Source organism: Gallinula chloropus (assembly GCF_964237585.1).
Source record: "Gallinula chloropus genome assembly, chromosome: 10".
NCBI lineage: Eukaryota > Metazoa > Chordata > Aves > Gruiformes > Rallidae > Gallinula > Gallinula chloropus.
The window spans coordinates 5463992-5486102 of record NC_140095.1 but is presented as its reverse complement, the minus strand read 5'-3'; the positions used below and the strand labels follow the sequence as shown (position 1 = coordinate 5486102).

Below are 22111 nucleotides of genomic sequence, written 5' to 3'. Positions count from 1 at the left end.
TTCCATTTTATATTATTTTCAGCCACGTAAAAGACAAAGTAAATGCATTTCAAGTTGTTTTCCTTAGACTTTAAATCTCTGGTAATTCTTCTCATTTACCACCTTTCACCACAAATTAACATGCACATCAAGACAAGTTCATTATCATTTAGAGGCCTGTTAAAAAGATGAAAAAAAGAATTGCACCTTAAAGTGCCCTGGATTATCTACTGGTTAAGAAAATTAGGAGTGAATAATTTTATAGTCATAATAATCAGTCTGCTTTTCTTCTTTTCTAATCAAAAAGCTCTGAAAGTAAAATTTACATTCTAAGTAAATAAACGCTCATTATTGGAAAGCACCATCATACCTGTTTTTCTGAAGGTAAGAATGTTGCCTGTATAAAACAATAAACACAATTACATAAATAAAACTATCATATGAATGCATTTTGGCACTTCAAAATGCAGTGCTTTGGGGACCTGTCATTGAAAAATTACTCTTAGCGTGTAACAATCCCAACTCAGAGAAAAATGTCATCTGCATCTTGCAGATTGATATAAAAGTTCCATTATTAATACATTTCAAATGTTTGTACACTACCTAGGAGAATAATATATTACCTTCTTCTGGAACAAATAAAACCACGCTTAGCACAGGATTGTCCTGCTGACATGAAATTTCACTGCGGGTTAGCGAAGTGACAGTTGCTTTATACACAGCCCCAGCACGGGAGAGCTGCAAAGGGAACGTGAAAAATAGTGCTGGCCAAACAGGCACAAAATCACTCTGAGCAAGCATTAATAACGTCCTAATGGAAAGTGCAAAAATCAAAATGGATGCTTTTTACAGTGAACTAAGGTATTCCGTGGCTATTATTGAGGGTTTAAAAGGAAAAGATGAAAACAAAAAGCAGCCTTCTAGCTCCAGGCCCTGCAGCAGCAAGGTACTTCCAGCTCTGAGGGAACTCTCACTGAGTTCAGTCACAGGCGTGACAAATACGGATTGTGGGGAGAAGAAAATTAGATGGGGAAAGATGATGCCACAAGAGGAACTCAGAATCCACAGATGTCAAGGCAAGCACAACCCACTGAGTTCAGTACTGCCTGAGCCTGAGAGAGCACCGAGTAACTTTTGGCACACATTAACTCGGCCTCCAGTCGACTCTGGCACCACTGTGGGTTTTTTTGGTGTCAGTACTAGAGGAATTTCAACCTGCACTGGAGTTTTCTACAAAACATTTTAAAACAAGTTCTTCAATAATATGCTTTTTTTTTTTTTGGGGGGGGGGGGAGGATTGTTTTCCACCGTCCAGTACAAGTTTCCACAAATGTTTATGTTCTCACTGTATTTTTAAATGCACCTAGAAATTTAGATCACAAACAAAAAACCCGCCTATGAAGGGTGTCAGGTAATGAGAGAAATCCTTATCCTGCTAAAGAATGTGCTCCCAGACCATAATGCCTTTTAAAGAAAAGACTGAACTTCCAAGGTTGATAACACAGAGTGACAAAATATTGATGTAAAAATATCTACAGCATTTCAATTACTCACTGTGTTGAGATCTTTTGCTTTGTGTGATTTTTCCTTTTACAGACTCTAATTGTTCTAAAATGCTTTTGAACGTTTTACTATGATTTGTTCTGGAAAACAGACACACCAACCCCCAACACCGCCCCCCCGCTCCCCCAAATAATCTCCAAATAATCTAAACATCATGGTGTTTTCACCTGGCAGCAAGACACGTTGAAACTTCATCAGGCTACGAAAAAAACCTGAACTTGGCTTCAAATTGTGTTCCCCCAGTGAGCAACTTGAATAGAGCAACTGATACGTTCCAAGTATTTTCATGTATTTTAACCTGCCACTTACTAGCAACATCTGTCCTACAAAACGACCATAGGATGACAGGCAAGGTGGAACCATCATACCTACTTCATAATAGTTTGTAAGTTTAGTTCCTCAGTCTTCTAGAATATCAATGCATTTTTGGTTGACAAAAACTGGAAACACACATAGTGCTTGTAAACACATTTGATTCTGTTCAGCATGTGAGAATTCCTCCTGAACTCCTATTTAATGATCCAATTAATTCACACTTAATAAGGAAAGATTTTTTTCCCTGAACTCTCCCAGGGGGGAACTGCTCTCCAAGATGCCAGCAGCCACTTGCCTGTCCCACATTCTGCGCCACAGTACCGGGCCACCCAGTCCCTCAAACCTGGTCTCAGCACACCGCTGCACACATTGCAGGTTCTGGGCAGGTCATTCACTTCTGCCTCATCCCTCCTGTCTCAGACAATGCTTTCCCTGGTGCCTGTCTGATAGAGCACTCCTCCACTTACAGGCAAAGCCTTCTATGTTAAAACCTATGTTTTATTGTGACAACTGTATGTTTAACATAGGGCTATTCTGAAGTCTTGCACGTTAGATATCCCATATAAATATGGACTTGACTATCGCTGCATTTCAGAGGGACTCCCAGTTAGACCATTGATTTTTTCCTACTGTCAGTCTGTGGTTTTGAAACATTAAACAACTATATGGCAGTATGAATACAAGATGTTTTTTCCCCTCAAGTGCTGAGACAGTATTTATATTTGTAGCCTAAATACTTCATGAAGGACACCACTGAACTCAAGAATTACTAAAACGCCTCTGTAGCAGCAGACAATTTCTTAGGGTTTTTAGGAATGGCATTTTGAACTATTTTTTCCACATTAACACAAAAAAGCCAAATGATAATTTAAGAGAGCCAGCAGCAAGATCATTTGAAAAAGCTCATTAGCTGTTGTTAAATTAGAAACTCACAAGCTGAAGAAGAAAGGGAGGATTGCTAAATGCAGTTCAGTCACATCACCTTCAGGTAAATAAAGCCAGACACATAAATTTCATCCAGCCTTAAGCATCAGTTGTGCCCTATGCATTAGAAGTCTGAACATCCATTGTATTTGATACCACCACTCCTAGCCTCTTCTGGGCTTGGTCCATGGACAGCTCTGGGAACACACCCTGTCCTTCTGCCCTTCTCAAGACACTGTCAGATAATGCCTCCAAGTTGTAGAATACGTGATGGGTTTTCATGGCTTCTACCTCCCAAACTGGTAACATACTGCAGGTAACAGAAGGAGAGGATCCAACAAAGTGTAAAGGTCAGAGGGGTTACAGCAGCATTTGCCTTTGCTGCTGAAAGTACAGATGCTGTGGTGAGCCTCAGGGTACTGCCTCTACTGCCACGCTACCGGCCGCTCACAGATCTATTTTTGTGTTGGCCATAGCAATTCTACTCTGTAGGCAAGAGGCAAACCCCAGCCATGTATCATCACCACCAGCTGCTGCTCCCAAGCTGTGCAGAGCAACAACAACTGGTACCACCATACACATACTTTTCCTATTTCCTTCTTCTGGGTTATTTTACAAAGCTCTGTTTCCAGCTCCCACCACTGCTGGGATGGCCTCTTTCCCACTTTATTGATAAGATTTCCAAATAAGAGCTAGTCCTAAAAATTCTGCTAATGCTTTCTCACTGCTTCTGCCCAGAGTTAGCACCCTAAAGCCCGTACTTATGTCTGCATTTCCTTATCCATCTTTCAGCACTGCTCCTGACTTGCCTTACTTATCCTCTCTTTCTCATAGCTCAAAATTCACCCTGCCTTTCCAGCACTGAAGGTACTGCCACTTCATTTAGCTTCACTACAAAAATTTTCCAGGATTCTAAAAGCCTTTATTTACTTACTGGTATCACTGTGCACTGGTTAGGTGTCCTTAAGGAAGGACAACCTATGTGAGAAAAATCATGTAATTGGTTGGTGAATGCAGACAAAAACCCCCCACAAATGCATTAAAAACATTGTGCCCAAGACTTTTGCAAAGAATTCCTTGAGAGAAAGAAGAACTAGAAAATTTGACAGACACGCTCTACCACCTGCACATCCAAAAATATCTACAGATTTCAGCAGAAACATAAAACTTCCAGAATAACAGTCTCCTTGACAGTAAGACAAGAAGCCACTTTCCACAAGTGCCCTCTCTCCCCTCATCTACATTTCAGATTACGCTGTATGTTAATTTACAACACGGAGTCGTCAGAAATTCAAGATAGTCTGTCCAAAGATGTTTTTCAGTGGCACTGGTGGAAGCTAAGTGACAAGGATACACAGCTCACCCTCCAATGCAACAGGGTCCACTTGTTACTTTCGCTGCTCAAACTGCTAACAGATTTCCTTTGGGTATTTTTGTTTTTTGGGGGGAGGAGGGGGAAAGCTGCAGCTGCCAAAGATCACAGGCAGAACTAAACCACAACATTCTCTTCTCGGAGCTGCTGACAACAGAAAAATATCTTTTAATAAAAAGACTGTAGGAAAGGAAAGTTTGTACAGAGACTTAAGTTCAACCTCACCCTCGATCTTGAAAATTCAAGTGATAAAGGCCTTTTAGATATGTCATCTCTGTAGGGGAGAATTTCTTTTACATGAGCAAACAATAAATGAAACACTTATTTTAAACATCTCATTACATACAAATGGGATTAATTTGAACTGAATAATTTGGCTTTTTTCAGGCATACTGTATAAGCGTAGCTCTGAGGAAATGATACTGCTGGACTTACCAGAGGCTTTAAACATACGAGGTTTTTTTAAAAAGCCTACTTGATATTCACCACTGCTACCAATAACTACGCGCCTGTTTCCTTGCTAAATAGTCATATGACCTCCTGAGACATAGATTTTAATTCCTATTCTGAAAAGACAGTGCCATAAACATGTCCAGGGGCTTAATTTATTCAATCGTTTTGTGGAAACTTCCTGTGCATTTTGGCAACAGATTTTTTGATATGCCACTGTATCTTCTCTCTTGCAGAACATTATTTAAGTCACATGAAGAGAATCTACAGTAATTTAGTACTTTGAGTCACTTATTTAATGGCAGCACATTCCTGGTGTGAACACAAGTACAGACATCTCCCATGCCTGGGAGTAAAGGTAAATATACTTAACACTGGGATTTCTCTCTTGTCTGGAAGATAGATATAAGGAGAAGGAGGGAGAAAAAGACTACCAGCCAGTTCTCCAACCTCTCCAACTATAGCATAAACAATGAGAACACAAAAACAGTGATGCTGGGATAATTAAAATGTTTTTAGAATAGCATTCAAAACCACTGTATGTAAGGAAAATCATAATTTTCAGGAAAACAAATTTGATTCTAAAAAATTCCTATTCCCCTACTCCACAGCTGAACAGCCGAGCAAATTGATACTTTAGATTCAATAACTGAATCAGTACTATTAAACAATATTTGTATATTTTACAACACAGTATTACAACTGTGAAAATAACCTCTTAATTTTGGGTTTCTTCTATCTGCTTATTTAAAGTTGTTCCTATGCATAGATACCCCATCTTGTTCTACAGATAATCATCATGTTTTGGAATGCCCAATTTTCTGCTTTATACACATCCTATCTGTACAGTAAGGGGAGAGAGGTTGCCACACTTCTGAATTTCGTTTAGGCAAATATTTTCTTAAACTTGATAGTGAGATCCTCAGCAGTGAGAGAGGTACTGGAGAAAACCTGGATAAATCCTGTCCCGTTATGGTTTTGTGAGCTGTAGAAAGTATGAGGAAACATACAGATCGACAGAAAATTCACTCTAAAACAGGATTCTATTCTAAAACAGGAATTCTAGCAGTAAAGACTGTTCTGCCTAGTCTAGTGACATCCACACAAAAAACACCCCAAAACCTTCATAAAAACCCCAAACAACCCACACAGAAAACTCCCTATGTGGGATAGATACATTTGGATCAAGGTATAACATTGTTATGCTGTCAGAAGAATGAAGGAGAAAGCTGAATTTAAGCGACTGAATTTCGGATGGAGGAGTCTGTCAGGCAATAACAGCTTATAAGAGTTACAAAGCCAACACACGGAGAGAAAAAGCAAAGCTGACATATTTGATAACCACAAAACCTGCTTATTTCAAATATACTCTCAATTACAGTCTTTCTGGATTACACAAAATGAAAAACCAAGTGCAGAGAAGCGCAGTATTACAATGCTCATCTCTGTTCCCATGCTGCCCACCTCCCAAGGCGTCTCTCCACATACCAGCATCTCCCCAGCCACCCACCTGGGCAGAGCTGGAGGGAAGAGCAGGCAGTTGCCCATCTCCCAGCCCCTAACACACATCCCACCCCTGCGGTGACACGCGGGGTAACGCAAGAACACAGAAGCCGTGTCCCAGCAGCTCCTTGCAGTCTGAAGCTGAATGCCATCCTGGAAGTTAGATGCTTTTCTTCCCAGGTCAGTTCTAAAAGCCAAGCTGAGCCCTACCTGTGCAAGACTGTCTCTCAAAGGCGTGCAGGCGTGGGGAGCGGCCTTTGTCGGAACGACCATTAGTACAGCAAGCCAGCACCTCATCGCGTGGCTCTGCTGCAGTTACACAGAAGAGCCAATGCACAGGAACAAAAGGTTCGTGACAGTTTGTTAATAGTAAAAACAAGCACATGGGTTGGTTTTACTTAAGAAATGGTGGAGAAACGGGCAAACACAGATGAGAGAGAGTGTTGCACTGAGTCAACAAGAGAGACTCACGTAACTGAAGTGCTGAAGACATCTAAAACCACAATCTGTTGTGTACACAGTGATTTCAGAGAGCAAATAACATTTCATTTTGCCGTGCTGTGGTCTGGTTGAACCGTCCACATTCAAACAATCCTAAACACAGGTACACGATTTTAGTCCTCTATCAATACTGGATAATAAATATTTCCAAGTCCCTCAAATTTAATGTTCTCTCTTCTAATTAGACTGCTGCTAGATCTGTAGGCAGTCTTAGAAACCACTCTAACCTTATTTTAATTCTTCATTATGAAAATTATAACTGGTCATTAACTTTGGAAGACACAGCATTACAGCAGCGATATATCATTCCTCATATTATTAACAATCTACTTTATAAATTCAGTGCTTGAAGCAGATACTGGTAATAACGTCTTACACGCTTTATTTTTGTGTTTATAAGAATTTAGAAAAGAACTTAGAAGAGCACACACACTTAGTTGCTTATGCATACACAAAATTCACTCACTAACCCGATTTTAAAATCGGTGCCAAAAATTAACCACACCAAATTTAGCAGACCCAACACCCCCAAAACAAGAAACGAGCTAATACTTCCTTCCCCAGCTGTTCAATTCCTTGGTAAGATTACTAAAGCAAGAATGATGTCCACAGTATCACTTTTTGTGTAGTAAACTTATAGCATGTTGTGAATTATTTTCATCAAAGCTAACAGTTTCCCACAGAGATTAAGCACCATTTAGTTTTGCTTCCACACTGTTTCAAATGCCTATATTAGGGATACAACAACTCCAAGAAACAATTAGAAATCACTATGAAATCAAATGGAATACTACTTATAAAAAGTGGCTTTTCTGGTCCTGTAACTACATAGTTTGAAATATTAATGTTGTATTTAAAATAGTTAATATGTCAGCTTAAACTGCCATCTTTAACACACTATTTTACTGGAAGCTGTTTAAAAAAGCACAGGAAACTGTGCTGGACCACTTACCACAGTGTACACAGGCTGAGTGAGAGAATGAATTTGTGCAACTTGTTCTACGTGATGGGGTGGGGGTTTCTGGTGGATTTTCTTTGATTTTTCTTTTTTTTTAAATTATCAGACTTAAAGCTGTCTCTGGTTTAAAAAGTAAAACCTAAAATATTTGTATTTTTTACTCCAGTAATTATACAAAGCAGAGCGATTACTGTACTTAAGAAGACAAAGTTGTACTGGACTGAGTCATCCTGCAACCGAGCACTTACTATTTCATATAATCAAATATTAAACATCTTTTGAGCCATCAGTCAGTACAGAATTCACTAATTCCCAGGTAAAAACTGATCAAATGCTATTCTACCTTTTTCACATGGAACACAGGAAAAAACCCAACCTACTGATGTTGGACACGTATTTAAATTTTCTTCACACTAGTCATTTATTTGTATTTTACAACAGCTGGTGGAACTGCCAAACCACATCACCTCTGCTGTGGCTCCATGTGATCCCATCACATATGAAACTCACCACACAGTTTAGGTCACATAAGAATTACTGTAAAGACACGCTAAGAGCAGCAGCACAGTGACAGCAATGATCAAGATTCAGAACTGATCAGGAAAGAAGGAATAGGACAGTGAGGTACATGCAGCTAAAAGATGTTTACAATACTAGGAGTGGCAAGACATACCTGGGCTGACGACTTAGATAAAGGAAGTAATACAAGAAGTAGACAGGATGGATACTGGTGAAGTCTTCCAAGAGAAAATTTTACTAAGCTGAAGAAACATCTTGCATGGCAATCAATAGAAGACCAAAGTTTGACTCAACATTACACTGGACAAACTACCCTGGAGACATTTCAGTATTGATTATCAAACTGTTCTCCCCTTGTGATCTACTTCAAGGAAGTATCTTTATGAAACTAGTAATCGTGGAAACATTTGATTGTTGTAAGGAAAACAGGACTAACCAGCATCACTGAACATGATAGTAGCTACACAGAGCTCAGAGAGCAAAACCAGAAACAAGACAACAGGCACTGCTGTTACTGCTACGTCAGGAACATTTTCAAGGTTCAAATTCAGCTTGTAACATCCAGTTTTTGACCAAAGTTTAGAAAGCAGCCTAGTTCTTAAATACTGTGTTTCCAATACCATTTCCAATACCATTTCTTTAGGCAGTGAATTTCTCCCTCTGTTTTCTGGACTTGCTAAAATTTAGCTGAAATGAAATCTCTTTCTTTTCCCTGCATTAATAAGAAATGGAGAACTTTGTGTGTGTGTGTGTGTTACAGTTTTCCTGTATAAGTTTTCTGCGTCCTTTTTAACAAGGTTCTATCACACACACATACAAACATCTGAGACCCATTCTGCACCACGTACAAGAGACAGAACTCCACTGAGAGACTTTTTCTCCAAACAGTTTTGAAAAGTATCTTTTGATTCTGAACTAAACAGGATGTGAGGATTGCCACCAGCAGAGGACTAGGAATCACAAACAGCTATAACCCAAATACTGTAAGGAAATGTAAGCAAGTAATTACAAATAAAACTGCTTACATTCATGCAACTTGTTTGGCAACAGCAGTATACCATAAGGAAAGCTGCTACAATTCATAACAGCATCTTGTAATAAAACAGCTTTATGCATCCCTCTCAAACTGTTTAGTGCTCAAATCTCATCAGCTGACTGAGTAAGCATTACACTTTGGGACAGTAAATCTCTGTTTCCAATATGGTCTGCATTCACAGGCATGTACTTTTGCATTCACTGTAAGACACTTCCAGCTAAGCACTCATATAAAAAAATAGCAATATATAAAAATATCTGCATGTTATTTTGTCTAGTCAGCTATGTAGACTCTGTGTAACTCAGGAACCGTGAAGGACCCGCAGTTCAACAGGAACTAAATGCCGCCTTAAAAGGTTAATTTGTAGTTTGGATTTACAAACATGAAAATAGTATGAAGGCAGTATCTTCATAGGTGGCACCATCTCATCAACATGTCTTTATCCATGGCGCCAAGGCATATACAGCATTGCCATGGTACAGTTAGGAAAGGTCTTAGAAACAAACCTGCACTCATGACAGATGATGATACTACACAGGCAGATGCTTGAAGAGCTGCCTAGTTAGACAGACAGATAGATTGATCAATCTTAACTGCAGCATCTAATTGAATCTGTAAAGAAAAAACACTTGGTATTATGGGTGTTTCAATAAAACAGAAAAGGGCATCACCAGACCTAATGGCTAGCAATTTAAGCTGCTCTCCAAAATCCAAAAAGCAGCTGGTATCTGCTTTTAACGTGAAGGTTGACTTCCCACAGACACTACCAGCCAGTGGAGACGATGGATTTTCTGCGTATTGATGTTTTCAAGACTCCAGAATGTGCTTCATTCAAGGACAGATTACTGGGATCAATGTAGAAATAATCTGATGAAAGTTAATGAGGAACTGGATAGCAGACCAAAGAAGATAACTAGTAAGCCTTCTGACCTTAAGCTCTGAATCCAGAAACAAATTATATTACCAAAAAAAAAAAAGCTTATTTGCTTCTTGCTTTCTTTTCTACTAATTTTGATTCCCATTTAAGTTAATTGGTCATTAGTACTTTGACCAAACTCCCAAAATTTCCATGTGTCCCTAAGGAAGAAAATGAGCTTTGGGTGGTAGGTTTTGTTTGTTTCTTTCTTTGAAAGTTTCCTTACAGTTTTATTTCTAAGCAAACCGTGTGCACTTGGGTCCAGTCACAGTATCTGAAAAGCTTCTAAAAAATAACTTAATCCATTTGAGGTACTAGGAGAAAAAACAGGGATGAGAAAATAAATATATAAACATAGTAATCGTCACCACAGACCAGCCAGTTGTCCACTGATTCTAGAATTTAGTCCCCAAAAATATTAAGGTGTTTCAAAAGAATGTGGAGGAAAAAACGGTGTAAGACAATTATTGAGCAAACTCCCAATGCATTTGATCTGAAGAGTGACTCATGCCTTGGAGCGGTGCATACACTACAGTGCTTAACTCAGCTTCTATACACACCAAAAATACACAATTGTCTAATCCTTTCCATGTTTTTCCAAAGATGCAGACCTTAAAAGCATCTGATACATTGTTGAAATCTTCAGTATAATCCAAAATACTTTTTTTGTCAGTTCAAAATTTATGGATTTCCATTTTATTTAAATATTTCTGCATTATGATAAAGGAGGAGGAGAAGCAAATGGCTTAATTTCTCTTTACCAGAAAACAAGCATTAGAGGGGTCCCCAAGTTAAAAGCAGAAACAAAACAATACTCTCTAATGTAAATTCTGAACTACAGGACTTCTAAAGACTAATTTTCTGGTACATTCCTTAGGATGCAAGGACAAAGATGCCCAATTCAAACCCAGATCAAGCGTAAAAGCTTTTTCAATCTGAGATTTTCATGGTAATAGGTGTATTAGTAAAGCCTCTCAGTCCCTTCCTTTCATCAGTCTGAGAACATTCGCCAGTAATCAGCCTCCTTTCCAAACTCCTCTTGATGGAAAACACACCCTAAAACAATATCTATGTAAAACTGCAGATCCTTCTGAAGACAAGAACCCAGAGAAGGTGGGTTACTTGCAGAATTTAGACATTTTTGTTAGTAGGATTACTCTAAATGAAAACACGTATTTCTTTATTATCTCATTTTACAAAGAAAAATATTATTTCATCTCCTTGGACAACATTTCCCTTGACAAAGGATTTTAATGTGAGAAAGCACATCCACATGGATGCGCCTGAATATTACAAACTTCTCAGAAGAGTGTGTACGTGTGTGTGTATGAGCAAATGCAGACGGATTTATAGGATCAAAAATTATTATTTTCAGTATCCAAAGTCTTAGAGTTCTATTACATAGCCAGGCAAAGAGTTGAGGAGAAAAAAACCCAAAGCAATGAATAGGTTTTCTTCAACATTCGGTTAGGCCCTAGCAGTACACGGTGAGCAAACACTACTCCTCTAATCTGAAGCACATGATCTTGATAGAAACTAAGCATAAAGCATAGGAAGCACAATTCCTGTTAACTCTGACTTCCTTTTGAAAACGTTTTTGCATTTAAATGGTTACTAAGCCTATTCTAGACTAACTAGAGCTGCATTTTTTCTAAAAACTTCTTTTATTCACGTGTGCTAACTACAAGAGTTGGTGAAGTCTACTTTTTAGAAGTTATACTTTCGTATCTAGTTTACACAGAACCACAGATCACTTAGTCCCATCCCTGCCATGGGCAGGGACACCTTCCACTAGCCCAGGGTGCCCAAAGCCCCATACAACCTGGCCTTGAACCCTGTCAGGAATCCAGGGGCAGCCACAGCTTCTTCAGGCATCCTGTGCCAGGGCCTCACCACCCTCACGGTAAACAATTTCCTCCTAATATCTTCTGTTTCAGCTTACAGCCATTCCCTCTTGTCCTATTGCTCCCCGACCTTGTAACCAGTCCTTCTCCAGCTTTCCTGTTGGCCCTTCAGGTACTGGCAGGCTGTCCCTGGAGCCTTCTCCAGGCCTAACAACACAACTCACAGGACAGGTCCTCCAGCCCTCGGATCATCTTCATGGTCCCCTCTGGATTTGCTCCAACAGCTACGCATAATGCTCTGGGGACCCCAGAGCTGGACATAGCATTGCAGGTGGGGCTCTCACCAGAGTGGAGTAGAGAGACAGAATCCCCTCCCTCAACCTGCTGATCATGTTGCTTTTGATGCAGTCCTGGATATGCTTGGCCTTCTGGGCTGTGAGCACACACTGCTGGTGCATGTTGAGTTTCTCATCCACCAGCACCCAAAAGTCCTTCTCCGCAGGGCTGCTCTCGATCCATTTTCTGCTCAGCCTGTAGTTGTGCTTGGGATTGCCCGACCCATGCCCAGGGCCTTGCACTTGGACCTGTCAAGGTTCCTCTGGTTGGCATCCTTTCCCTCTAGTGTGTTGACTGCACCACACAGCTTCGGGTCATTGGACAACCTGCTGAGAGTACACTTGATCCCACTGTCCATGTCACCAACAAAGATGTTAAACAGTGCCAGTCCCAACACTGACCCCTGAGGAGCACCACTAGTCTCCACTTGCACACTGAGCCATTACCCACAACTCGAGTGTGACCACCCAACCAATTCCTTATCTACTGAGTCATTCATCAGTCAGATTCATGTGTTTCTAGTTTAGACACATGGATGTCATGCAGAACAGCATCAAATGCATTGCATAAGTCCAGGTAGATGGCTTCATTTGCACTTCCCTTATCCACCAACACTAATAATGTTCATGTAACTTTGCAAGAGGTTAAAAAATAATAGAACCTATTTTAACTTTATAATCAACTAACGAGGAGTCCACTACAGAAGTGGTGGCAGAAGCTCTTTCTGAAAACTAAGTAACTGTTCAGAAAAAAGAGCACACATGTATACATACCTATATATCTGCACCAGATTTTCCTGCATTCTGATTCTCTAATTTAAACTGTAAACAAATGCTGATTTTTAATAATGATCACTAGACAGAAAGTGCCAAGAATAAAAATTATTCCCTGAGAGAAACTGTGTGCGTACACAGAATCCGCATATTATGTCTGGCTGCTTGTTGTTTATTCTACAAATACATATTAATATTAGAAGAGTACTGTGTTTTTCAGCAGTGGTCAAATTAATTATTACTGGGGTCCTCTGTCAGTATCATAGCTTCTCTACATCAAGTTTCAGAATGCTGTATTTTATTAAATTCAAACTTCATCTTTATCACATTCACTTAGTACAAGACTCCTAGTAATACTTTAACTGATTACATTGTGTATTTAGCTTGCTAGGTGATTACACAGCAATGGCATTTCCAAGACTCAACAGCTGTATTGCAATGGCCACCTCCGAATTGCCATGCTGGAATACATCTCCCCTCTCCCAGAGGAGGACTCCTAACGGCCAAAATGCTGACCTAGAAGATGGTTCAACTCGGCAGCAAGTAAGAGAGCACAAGTCACACCTTCATTCAGTAAGTCTGTGTTAGATTTCTCAGTGGTCAGCTCCAGTGGGTCTGAGCAACCTTCTGCACCCAGCAAATTAAGCCACAATGAATAAAGATACAAGCGGTGAGACACCAAGGAAGGAGGATGGAAGGGGAATGAAAGGCAAGTGGAGAGAAAGAGATTATCAGAACTTATCTGACTGTTTACAAAGCAAGGAGTTTGCCACTCAAACCAGAAAACAACAAAACAAAAACCACCCACAAAAGCACACAAGAAAACGATTTCTGTGCCTGTACTTGGAAGCTCCCTGAAGACCGAGAGTAAAGTCCACGATGCTTCCCAAAAAAGCCCCACTTTTAAAGAGACTTCCTTCTGATTTTATGTTACTGTGACTGAGATGCAATATACAGAAAGTTTTAGCTTAATTCTATTTATCAGCCAATCCTAATAGTACAGCTCAAAAGGCTGACTGATGCTAGAGTTTAACTGAGAGGAGACATGTCAGATTTTGAGTTAGACTTGTTACATTATTCTTTCCTAAAAGCATATTTGGGGAAGGATGCTATAAAGATCTGTACTTTTATTTATTCGCTGTCCTAGTAACTCTGCTACATAGCTCCATTATTAATAACATCAACACAGATGAAAAGTGCTTTCATGATTTTAAATCACATAACAATAAGAACCATATAATCTTTTATGATTTGGGAGGCAGAAGGTAGGGGGAGAGAGTTTTTATTCAACATCTTTGCTTTATTAAATAAAGTATACAAATTAAAATATAAATTATTTCTCACTAATGCCATGCATTCTGGAGAAGAGAAATTGAGAGCAGTTTTCTCACCTTAATAAATATTTTACACTGGGATTGCATATCTCTTAGGTAACCATTAAAACCAAAGTAACTCTTGAGTCAACAGCAGCGCAAGTTACCTTGTGACTGGTTGTAACAGGAAATTTGCCTTGAGGCCTTTTCCCACACAAGCCACCCTACATCTGATTCCATTAAGGGCTTCCTCCCTAAGCTTCTGCCACCTGTCTCTACCTCAGATTTGGTTTGATTATGCAAGTGTATGGATACACCAAAAAGCAGCATTTTGCAGAATGCCACTCAGAGCCCAACATGAGAAAAGGAAAAGTAAGAATGTGTTCCCACTCTAACCAGAACACAAGAAAAAGTTTTCTTCAGTGTCTTTAACCCAAATCTATATATAGAACATCATTTTCAAAAGGTCATGGGTTCTAGAAAATAATATTAAAGCTAGAATTGTAAAAATTCAGTTGGAAGTGAAAGGAATACCCTAACTTGTGCTTAAAAGTTGTGTACAGCTTGCATTTGATGACAAGATGACCAAAACCTCATCTTGGTGTTACTGGGAACATAAGCAAAAAGACTAAGTCTAGTTAGCCTGAAAACCTGTAGCAGCAACTATCCCCTCTACGCAGCAGCACATAAAGTGTTGCTGAACAAGGTGCCCTGGCCACTATAACTTTAAATAACTTTAAATCTGACCAAGTTTAATCACTCTCATGAAATGGCCTTCCTGTAATGTGGTTCTTCAAATGTGTCCAGTAAATTTTTGGCGATAGATTTATGATGCAGAGAACAAGAAGGGAAAACAATGTTCATTTTTCTCAGCACTCAGACCTGCCCTAGAGTAGGCTGTAAAAAATAAAATAGATTCAAAGTGGTTTGGGTTGCTTTGGGGTTTGGGGCTTTTTTTTTTGGCAAGTGAGTTACTGATACTTCTTTTTCCTTCAAGAAACTTCTTCACTGTATATTGAGAAAAGATACAGCATGAAATACCCAAGCAGAGATGAGTAGCATGGCACAGTAGCACAGTTTCATGAGTGCACTACCCTTCCAAGGCGCCCCTCTTTTTTACCATGACCACTTAATTATCTAGTTGATGTTAACAAAAATACTAGATAATCTTAAGGGACATTATAAGGGATTAATCCTAATAATTGCCAGTACCTTTTTCTAACTCCCCTTAGCATACCTATAGGGTTAAGTAGGATACAAAACACACATGTTTAGAAGTATAAAAACAAAGAACTGGAATTTGAGCCAACATAAAGTTATTGGTTGTTTTTCTCAACTGAAATTATCTTGCTATAAAGAAGGAGATGCTGTGACATATACAAAGCAATTCAACTGTGGTAAAACATTTCAGAATATTTCAGAAGACTGTGTGGCCCAGTTTTATATGACTGAGGATTTTAGACTAATTCTTAATAACTTAACTCATATACTCCAGTTGTTCTAACGTTTCACAGCAGAGATTTACTGCTCAACCAGATCTGATCAGAGAATGAGAAAGCAGTCAATTCAGTATAACTATTGGTTAATAAATGTTGCATCAGCTGAAGCCTTGTGTTTGACACTGATAGAAATACAAAAATCCATGAATGCCAAGTGGGGAACTCTGGAATAGTGAGGTTTGCAGCCACCACTTGGAAATCCAGTTCAGACCCCTTAAGGACACAGTAGACTTTTCTTTCCAACACGATTTGGTTACAAAGTGTACTTGGAGAACATTTGTTTTTCAAAGCAGTCTCCAGAAAGAAAGGTTTACCAAAATCTTCATTTGTTGCCTTAGACATCTACTGTCACCATGCTGTGTCAGCAGACGATGTGAGAAAGAATGTATTTGCTTAAAAAGAAATCTAAAGACAAAAGCAATAGCTCAAGTATTCATTGGGGCTGTCATTTTAGACAAGAATCCAAGCTCCTGTCTTGAAGCTGATCAGAAAATAAGCTTGACAAAAATACTAAACCTATTCTGAATTACTTTCTACAAATATCATTACTGAGATGTTAAAAACAGGTTTTAAAAGGGGAATTTCATTACTTAAAAAAAAAAAAACATGTTGCCATCTTAGGAAGAGCACAGCAGAAGCAACACGAGACTAAAGCGCTTCAGGTAACATACAGTGCTGCCCTACACACCTTTATACCAAAGCTTCCAAACACCACACCAGAAAGCAGTGTCTGCAACAAAGAGAAACTTTCTTTGTTAGAGGCAGATGCCAGTGTTTAGTGCCTAAGAGCTTATTTCAAAGCATGTGAACTATGACAGCACTTAAGTTGTACTCGCAGAGCTGAACTCCCACCAACGTTCCATTTCCCCATCACACGCTTTATGCACTCCAGCTTAGAGAAGTATTTATACTTTGGAGATCTGCTTTTTCATGAAGAATGAGACAATCAAGTTAGACCAAGACAGTAAAACAGTAAAGCAAACCAAGATGAACTGTTTCAGATTTCTGAGGTCTGGATATGGTTTATGCTGTTAGTGTTTCACCGTCGAACCGCCGTTAACGCAAACGGAAGCAGAATTTGCTTGGGTACAACTTGGTCTTATGCTTAACAGATTGTCACACCCAAGGAAGGTAAAATCAAGCAGCACTAAGGATAAACCTAACTGCTTTGTGTAGTTCCAGTGTGATGGTTGAATAGGATACTTTTCAATAAGTCAAATAATGCGTGTGGCTTTACTAGCAGAAGAGACAAAATATTGAAGAAACTATCAACAGTTGCTTAAAAAAGTCAAACTTTTCATAATAGAATAATAAAAAAACCCTCTAAAGACTATTTATTTTAAGCATGTTTATTTCCTACAAAATTTAATCCCATCAAAACACCCACTCAAATTTTGAATAAATTTACATGCATAAATTCCTAGATGTCAGCAGCTGGAAACTGCATGCATAAGGTGTAACAAACAGTATTTCCTACTGTACAAACCACATTTTTATCTATATAGTAGTAATGTAGATAGTGAGAACAAGTACCAAGTCTTAATCCAGATGTACTTGTCACAATAACTCAAATTTTATGTCAGTAGAGGAACTTTTCAATGAGAAAGATACTGAGCGTTCAAATACAAAGACTCATCCTGCAGACTTATTTTCTACAGAAATTTGCTTTCTAAACTTAAGTAAAGCAGGAAAATAAGGAGTTACCACTCATAATATTTAACAAAAATAAAATTACCCCAGCTCCCTAAAATAAACTTTATTCATCTAGACATAACACAGACTAGCAGGGAGGAAAAAACTAATAAATCTTTGGAGTGTTTCAATTCAGTTACCAACAATTTGCACTCCCCTTCATAAGGAGGGCAGATAAGAACACATTAAGAGCAGGAGGAGGATGAGCAGTTGTCAAATCAGTAATCAAGAGAAAAAGAACACCCTCATGAAATGCCGAATAATGACCTGGAAACTAAAATGAGGCACTTGAGCTGAAGCATCAATCATCCAGATAGGGAAAAGTAATATTTAGATGACTCCTGTACACAAAGGCTGAACAAACCACAGTGAAAATGGCTCCACTAGATTCTATGATCTAGTTGCAGTTTGATGCATTATCTCTGGGTAAGCAAAGAAAAGCAAAGAGAGACTCTCCAAGAACAGAGATTACCTCAGAAAATAGAATTGGGTGTTTGATAGACCAAGCACAAAGCAAACACTTCCAAATGTCTGTACACAAATGTGAGAGAAACAAGGGATTAGGCAATAGTTTAATTAGTGATGCTAATTAATAGGTATTCTGATTTAAAGGTGAAGACACACACTGACTGCTGGCAGAAAAGCTTTGAGCAAGTTGCGTGACATGGTATCAAGCATAAAAATTGACCTTTCATTGAGTGATCTCCACAGAGAAGTATGATAAATTAGAATTCCTGAGTCACAATATTAGAAATGTGCAGTAGAGAACAAGCATGTGCCATTTCTGAGCACACATATATAAAATAGTTGTGTTTCAGCAATTTAAAAACTGCTAAATAATTTACCTTCCATTGAGAGGGGCAGAAGGGGCTTTAGATTTATGCTTCCAAACTGCCTATATCCTGCTTGATAGAAACCATATCTGGTTCTTCAACTGAAACTAAACCAAGTGTTTTAATTTAAAACCCGTTTCTAATTCTTGACTGAGTGACAATTTCAGCAGGCTATTTGGTCAAACTAACCAGATGATTAAATGCTGTTCCTAGGAAGCAATGTTCACTAATGGTTTCAACAGACTTATGATTTATTGAGACAAGTAAATAGCTGAGAGTAAAACGCTGTGAGTGTACAGTGCAAAGGTATAATGACAATTTTTTTCAACTAAAACATTGAAATTCTTACTTCATTAATTCATTGGAATAGCAGGCAATTAAAGTGAGGAACACTTTGGAAAAGAAGAGATTACTTCACCTTGCTTACAAGTTCACACAGGCAGATTATTTTGGGTATTAGTTCTAGCATCTCGATGCTGCAATAACGTATTATAGCCAATTATAAAAGTCATTAGATGGGTTTCCTCCCTCCAGTTTTTATGAGATGAAGGGTAAGCAGTGACAAAAAGTCGTCAGAGGAAACAACATTCCTAGTCCCACATTGCAATTACACAGCAGTTAGAAAAAAGGAATTCTGAGGCACCTGATTAATAATGAATATACATTGGCCATATGGGGTTTTACCATAATAGCTTTAGTTATCTTTTTAGTACAGGTACTCAGTTAAAGACAGACAAGTTTAGGTGAAAATGCCAGTATTATTTCTAAAGTGTACCTAGGAAACAATACAAAGTTAGCATAGTGCCCAACCCTGAGGTCCATAACAAACACATCTGGGTAAGGGTCACTAGCATTTGTGTTTTGAACAGTGGATCCTGGTTTGCCTCATTTACAAATAGTGAATTCCAACAGTATCATGAGTCTGAGAAGAGAAAGTTCTTCCTAACTGAACACAAAACAGTTGAAATAATGCTAAAATGTCATCCATTATTCTCCAGTTCTTTCATTAAAACTCTTTATAACACTGGTATTCTCTTAGGGGTATGGTTTAGTGGGGAATGGTTGGACTTGATGGTCTTTTCCAGCCTTGTAGTTCTGTGATTCTATGACATAACAGAGATTGTCTACCAAGGATCACTGTAAAAGAAACAAGTTCTGACTTTGGACATACCTTGTCTTGGGAACTCATCTGACTCCCTGTGAACCAGGTCTGAAACTCGATTTCCATAGTGCATCCTGGTGTCGTGATCGTACGCCTTCAGTGTCTCGCTTGAGCTGTAAGACTTCTGAGTCGGGACTCTGCAGTCTTCACTGTCCAGTGAAGAACTGGTATAGCGACATTCCTTTCCACACCGGCCCCTCGTCAGGGAACGGTGTCTTCTATCTTTTATATCCATTATTAGGAGTCGGGTAGGACGTTTTCAGAAAAGCCACTCTTAGGTTTGAGGTCAGTCACTGTCACCTAAAGGCAGGAAAGGATAACAAGAGTGAGCAGTGTTGCTACTACATTTTAGTTTATTCCACATCCCCTGACTTATCCTTGAAGAACAGTGCTGCACAGACTGAGGAGAAAGAAGATCCACATGATCCTTAGAAATTGAAGTAACCGACTCGAATGGCTGGGGGAAAGAAAACCAAATTCCTTAAGAGAACTGCATTCTATCTAAATCATCATCTCATTGAAGAGTTTAAAAAAATAATGATAAAACAAAGCCACTGTTTTTTTCTGATTTTTGAATGAGCACTGATAACACAGAACTGACAGAACAGTATTTGTTCCTGTTGGCAACAGTACAAAGAAAAGCACACTCAAACCAGTCTTATTTCCATTCTTCCTGCAGGAAGGCTTGCAATTAAGAATGATGCATGCAGGAGAGTAAGATTATTCCTATTTACCAGCATTAATGCATTACAAAGGTGTACATTATCCTTTAACAACGCATCCATGGGCAGGAGGAAGTGATTTTACTGCCCCTGGACAACACATTCCAAGGCCCTGTTCTCAACAAAAGGTTGGACCAGATATCTCCAGAGATCCTTTCCAGCCTCAGCACTGCTGCTTTGTCATGACTGTCTGAACACACTTTGGGAATTGGCTGCTCTTGTGCACCAGGGAACAGGGCTCTTCTTCCCTATCCCTCTACACGACCAGTTGATCCATCTCAACACTTGGAGCTCTCCAAAACTGTTTAAGTATCTTGTTGCTTGCTGGACAAGAAAGAGATATATTCTTACAGTCTACTTAATTATGACACTCTGGCTTTATATATACTTTAATATATGCACAGTTAGCATGCATAAACTGCTAAATGAAAGATATTATAGAACGCAAGAATAACTCTTAGTATGAGCACCCTAACGACTGGGGTACTAATTACTTCTAGTTGGTATTTGTATGTACATCTTTTTCGCACGGCATTCTATGCTCAGGTCTGTACTAGTCCTGAGAAATCCTCATGACACAATGTTTTGCTGGAAATTAAATCTTCTCCGCCCCCCCCCCCCCCCGAAAAAAAACAAATCCAGTTTTGATAATAAGAAAAAAAATCAGAACAAATTCTCAGTGTTCCTATACATGGCAAAGGAAGTGAAGAAATGCTTTCAGCAAATTTAGCTGTGACAGCTGAAGACCTTTTCTATCCCACTGTCCAGGTGCCTAAAATCAAAAGCCCACGCAGCAGATCAGGAACAGGTCGTGCACACCAGCTACACTCAGTCTCAGGACAGATCTAACTGCCAAAGCGTGATTCCTTCTGCCACCAAGGTAACCTACTCCAGCAGCAGGTGATAAAACCCCAGAAGGCAGTCATGTCTTCTATTGTTGTAGTTGTTTGCTCCAACAGGAGAGGAGGTTGTAACACTGGCTTAAGTATTGGCTAAATCACTGCCTTTTGGCTGGAACTGAGTACGTCCCTAAGAGAGAATAAATAAATGTACTTTGCCAGAGGAGGTAGTGAACTTGAGAGAAGGTTTCTTGGCTCCATTTAGACTCTGACATTTAGACTTGTTGTGTCGTGGGTTTGTTGATGGTCTGTTGTTTAGGGTTTTTTTTTCTTTTTAACTTCTCTATTTTAAAGAAGAAAGTTAGGTAACCAGGAGAAACAGCTGCTTTAAGCCACCCACAGGTACCCTGCAATCTGTGAGCGAGAAAAAGCATAAACATGCTTACTTTCTCCTCCTTTTTCTCTTATTTTTAACTACAGTGGTACATTTCAGGGGGGAACAAACACAAAGCAACACACATAGAAAAGCCAAAACAAAATCAGAAGACATTCAGCACTTAAAACTGACTGAGAGGGTTAGTTTTAGAATTTTAGATGAAACAAAGACACAATATACACTCCTGTTTCTTACCTCTCTGAACAGCTACTGGCTAAGCCGACTTCCCTGTATCTGAATTATTTAGTTCAATTCTTTGTTCTTGTAATATATATTAAACTGTAAAACTTGTTAACTATAAAGCATGTTAACACTAGTGGCACAAACACTTGCTTGAAGTTTGAGGGGATATATGATCGTTTAGATTAACAATGCCTGGCTCTTTCATCCCAGTTCGATACTATCTCATCAAATTCAGATATCAATAGATCACAATTATAAAACACAGAAACAGATGAACACGGTACAGTATTGAGCAAAACCTGCCAATTACTCTCTGGATGTCTTCAAGCTACTGTTCAATACAAAAGCCTGTTATTCCATATGAAGGTATTGCCTATCAGAAAAACAAAGTGGTTTGTTTTTCTGATTGCTAAACTCTAAGCTGTCTGGCCTGATTTCTATTG

At 39.0% G+C, this 22111-nt stretch overlaps 1 protein-coding gene across 4 annotated transcripts in view; it reads right to left on the bottom strand.

Moving 5' to 3' along the window:
• TENM2 (teneurin transmembrane protein 2) overlaps positions 1–19723 on the bottom strand; it is a gene marked incomplete at both ends in the record, with an annotated part of 509065 nt that extends 489342 nt beyond the window's left edge. For all 4 annotated transcript variants that reach the window (XM_084268596.1, XM_084268597.1, XM_084268598.1 and 1 more), the window contains one exon: positions 19498–19723. In XM_084268596.1, coding sequence (XP_084124722.1) covers positions 19498–19723 — 226 coding nt within the window. The remainder of the gene's footprint in view (positions 1–19497) is intronic.
• Positions 19724–22111: the final 2388 nt, after the last annotated feature.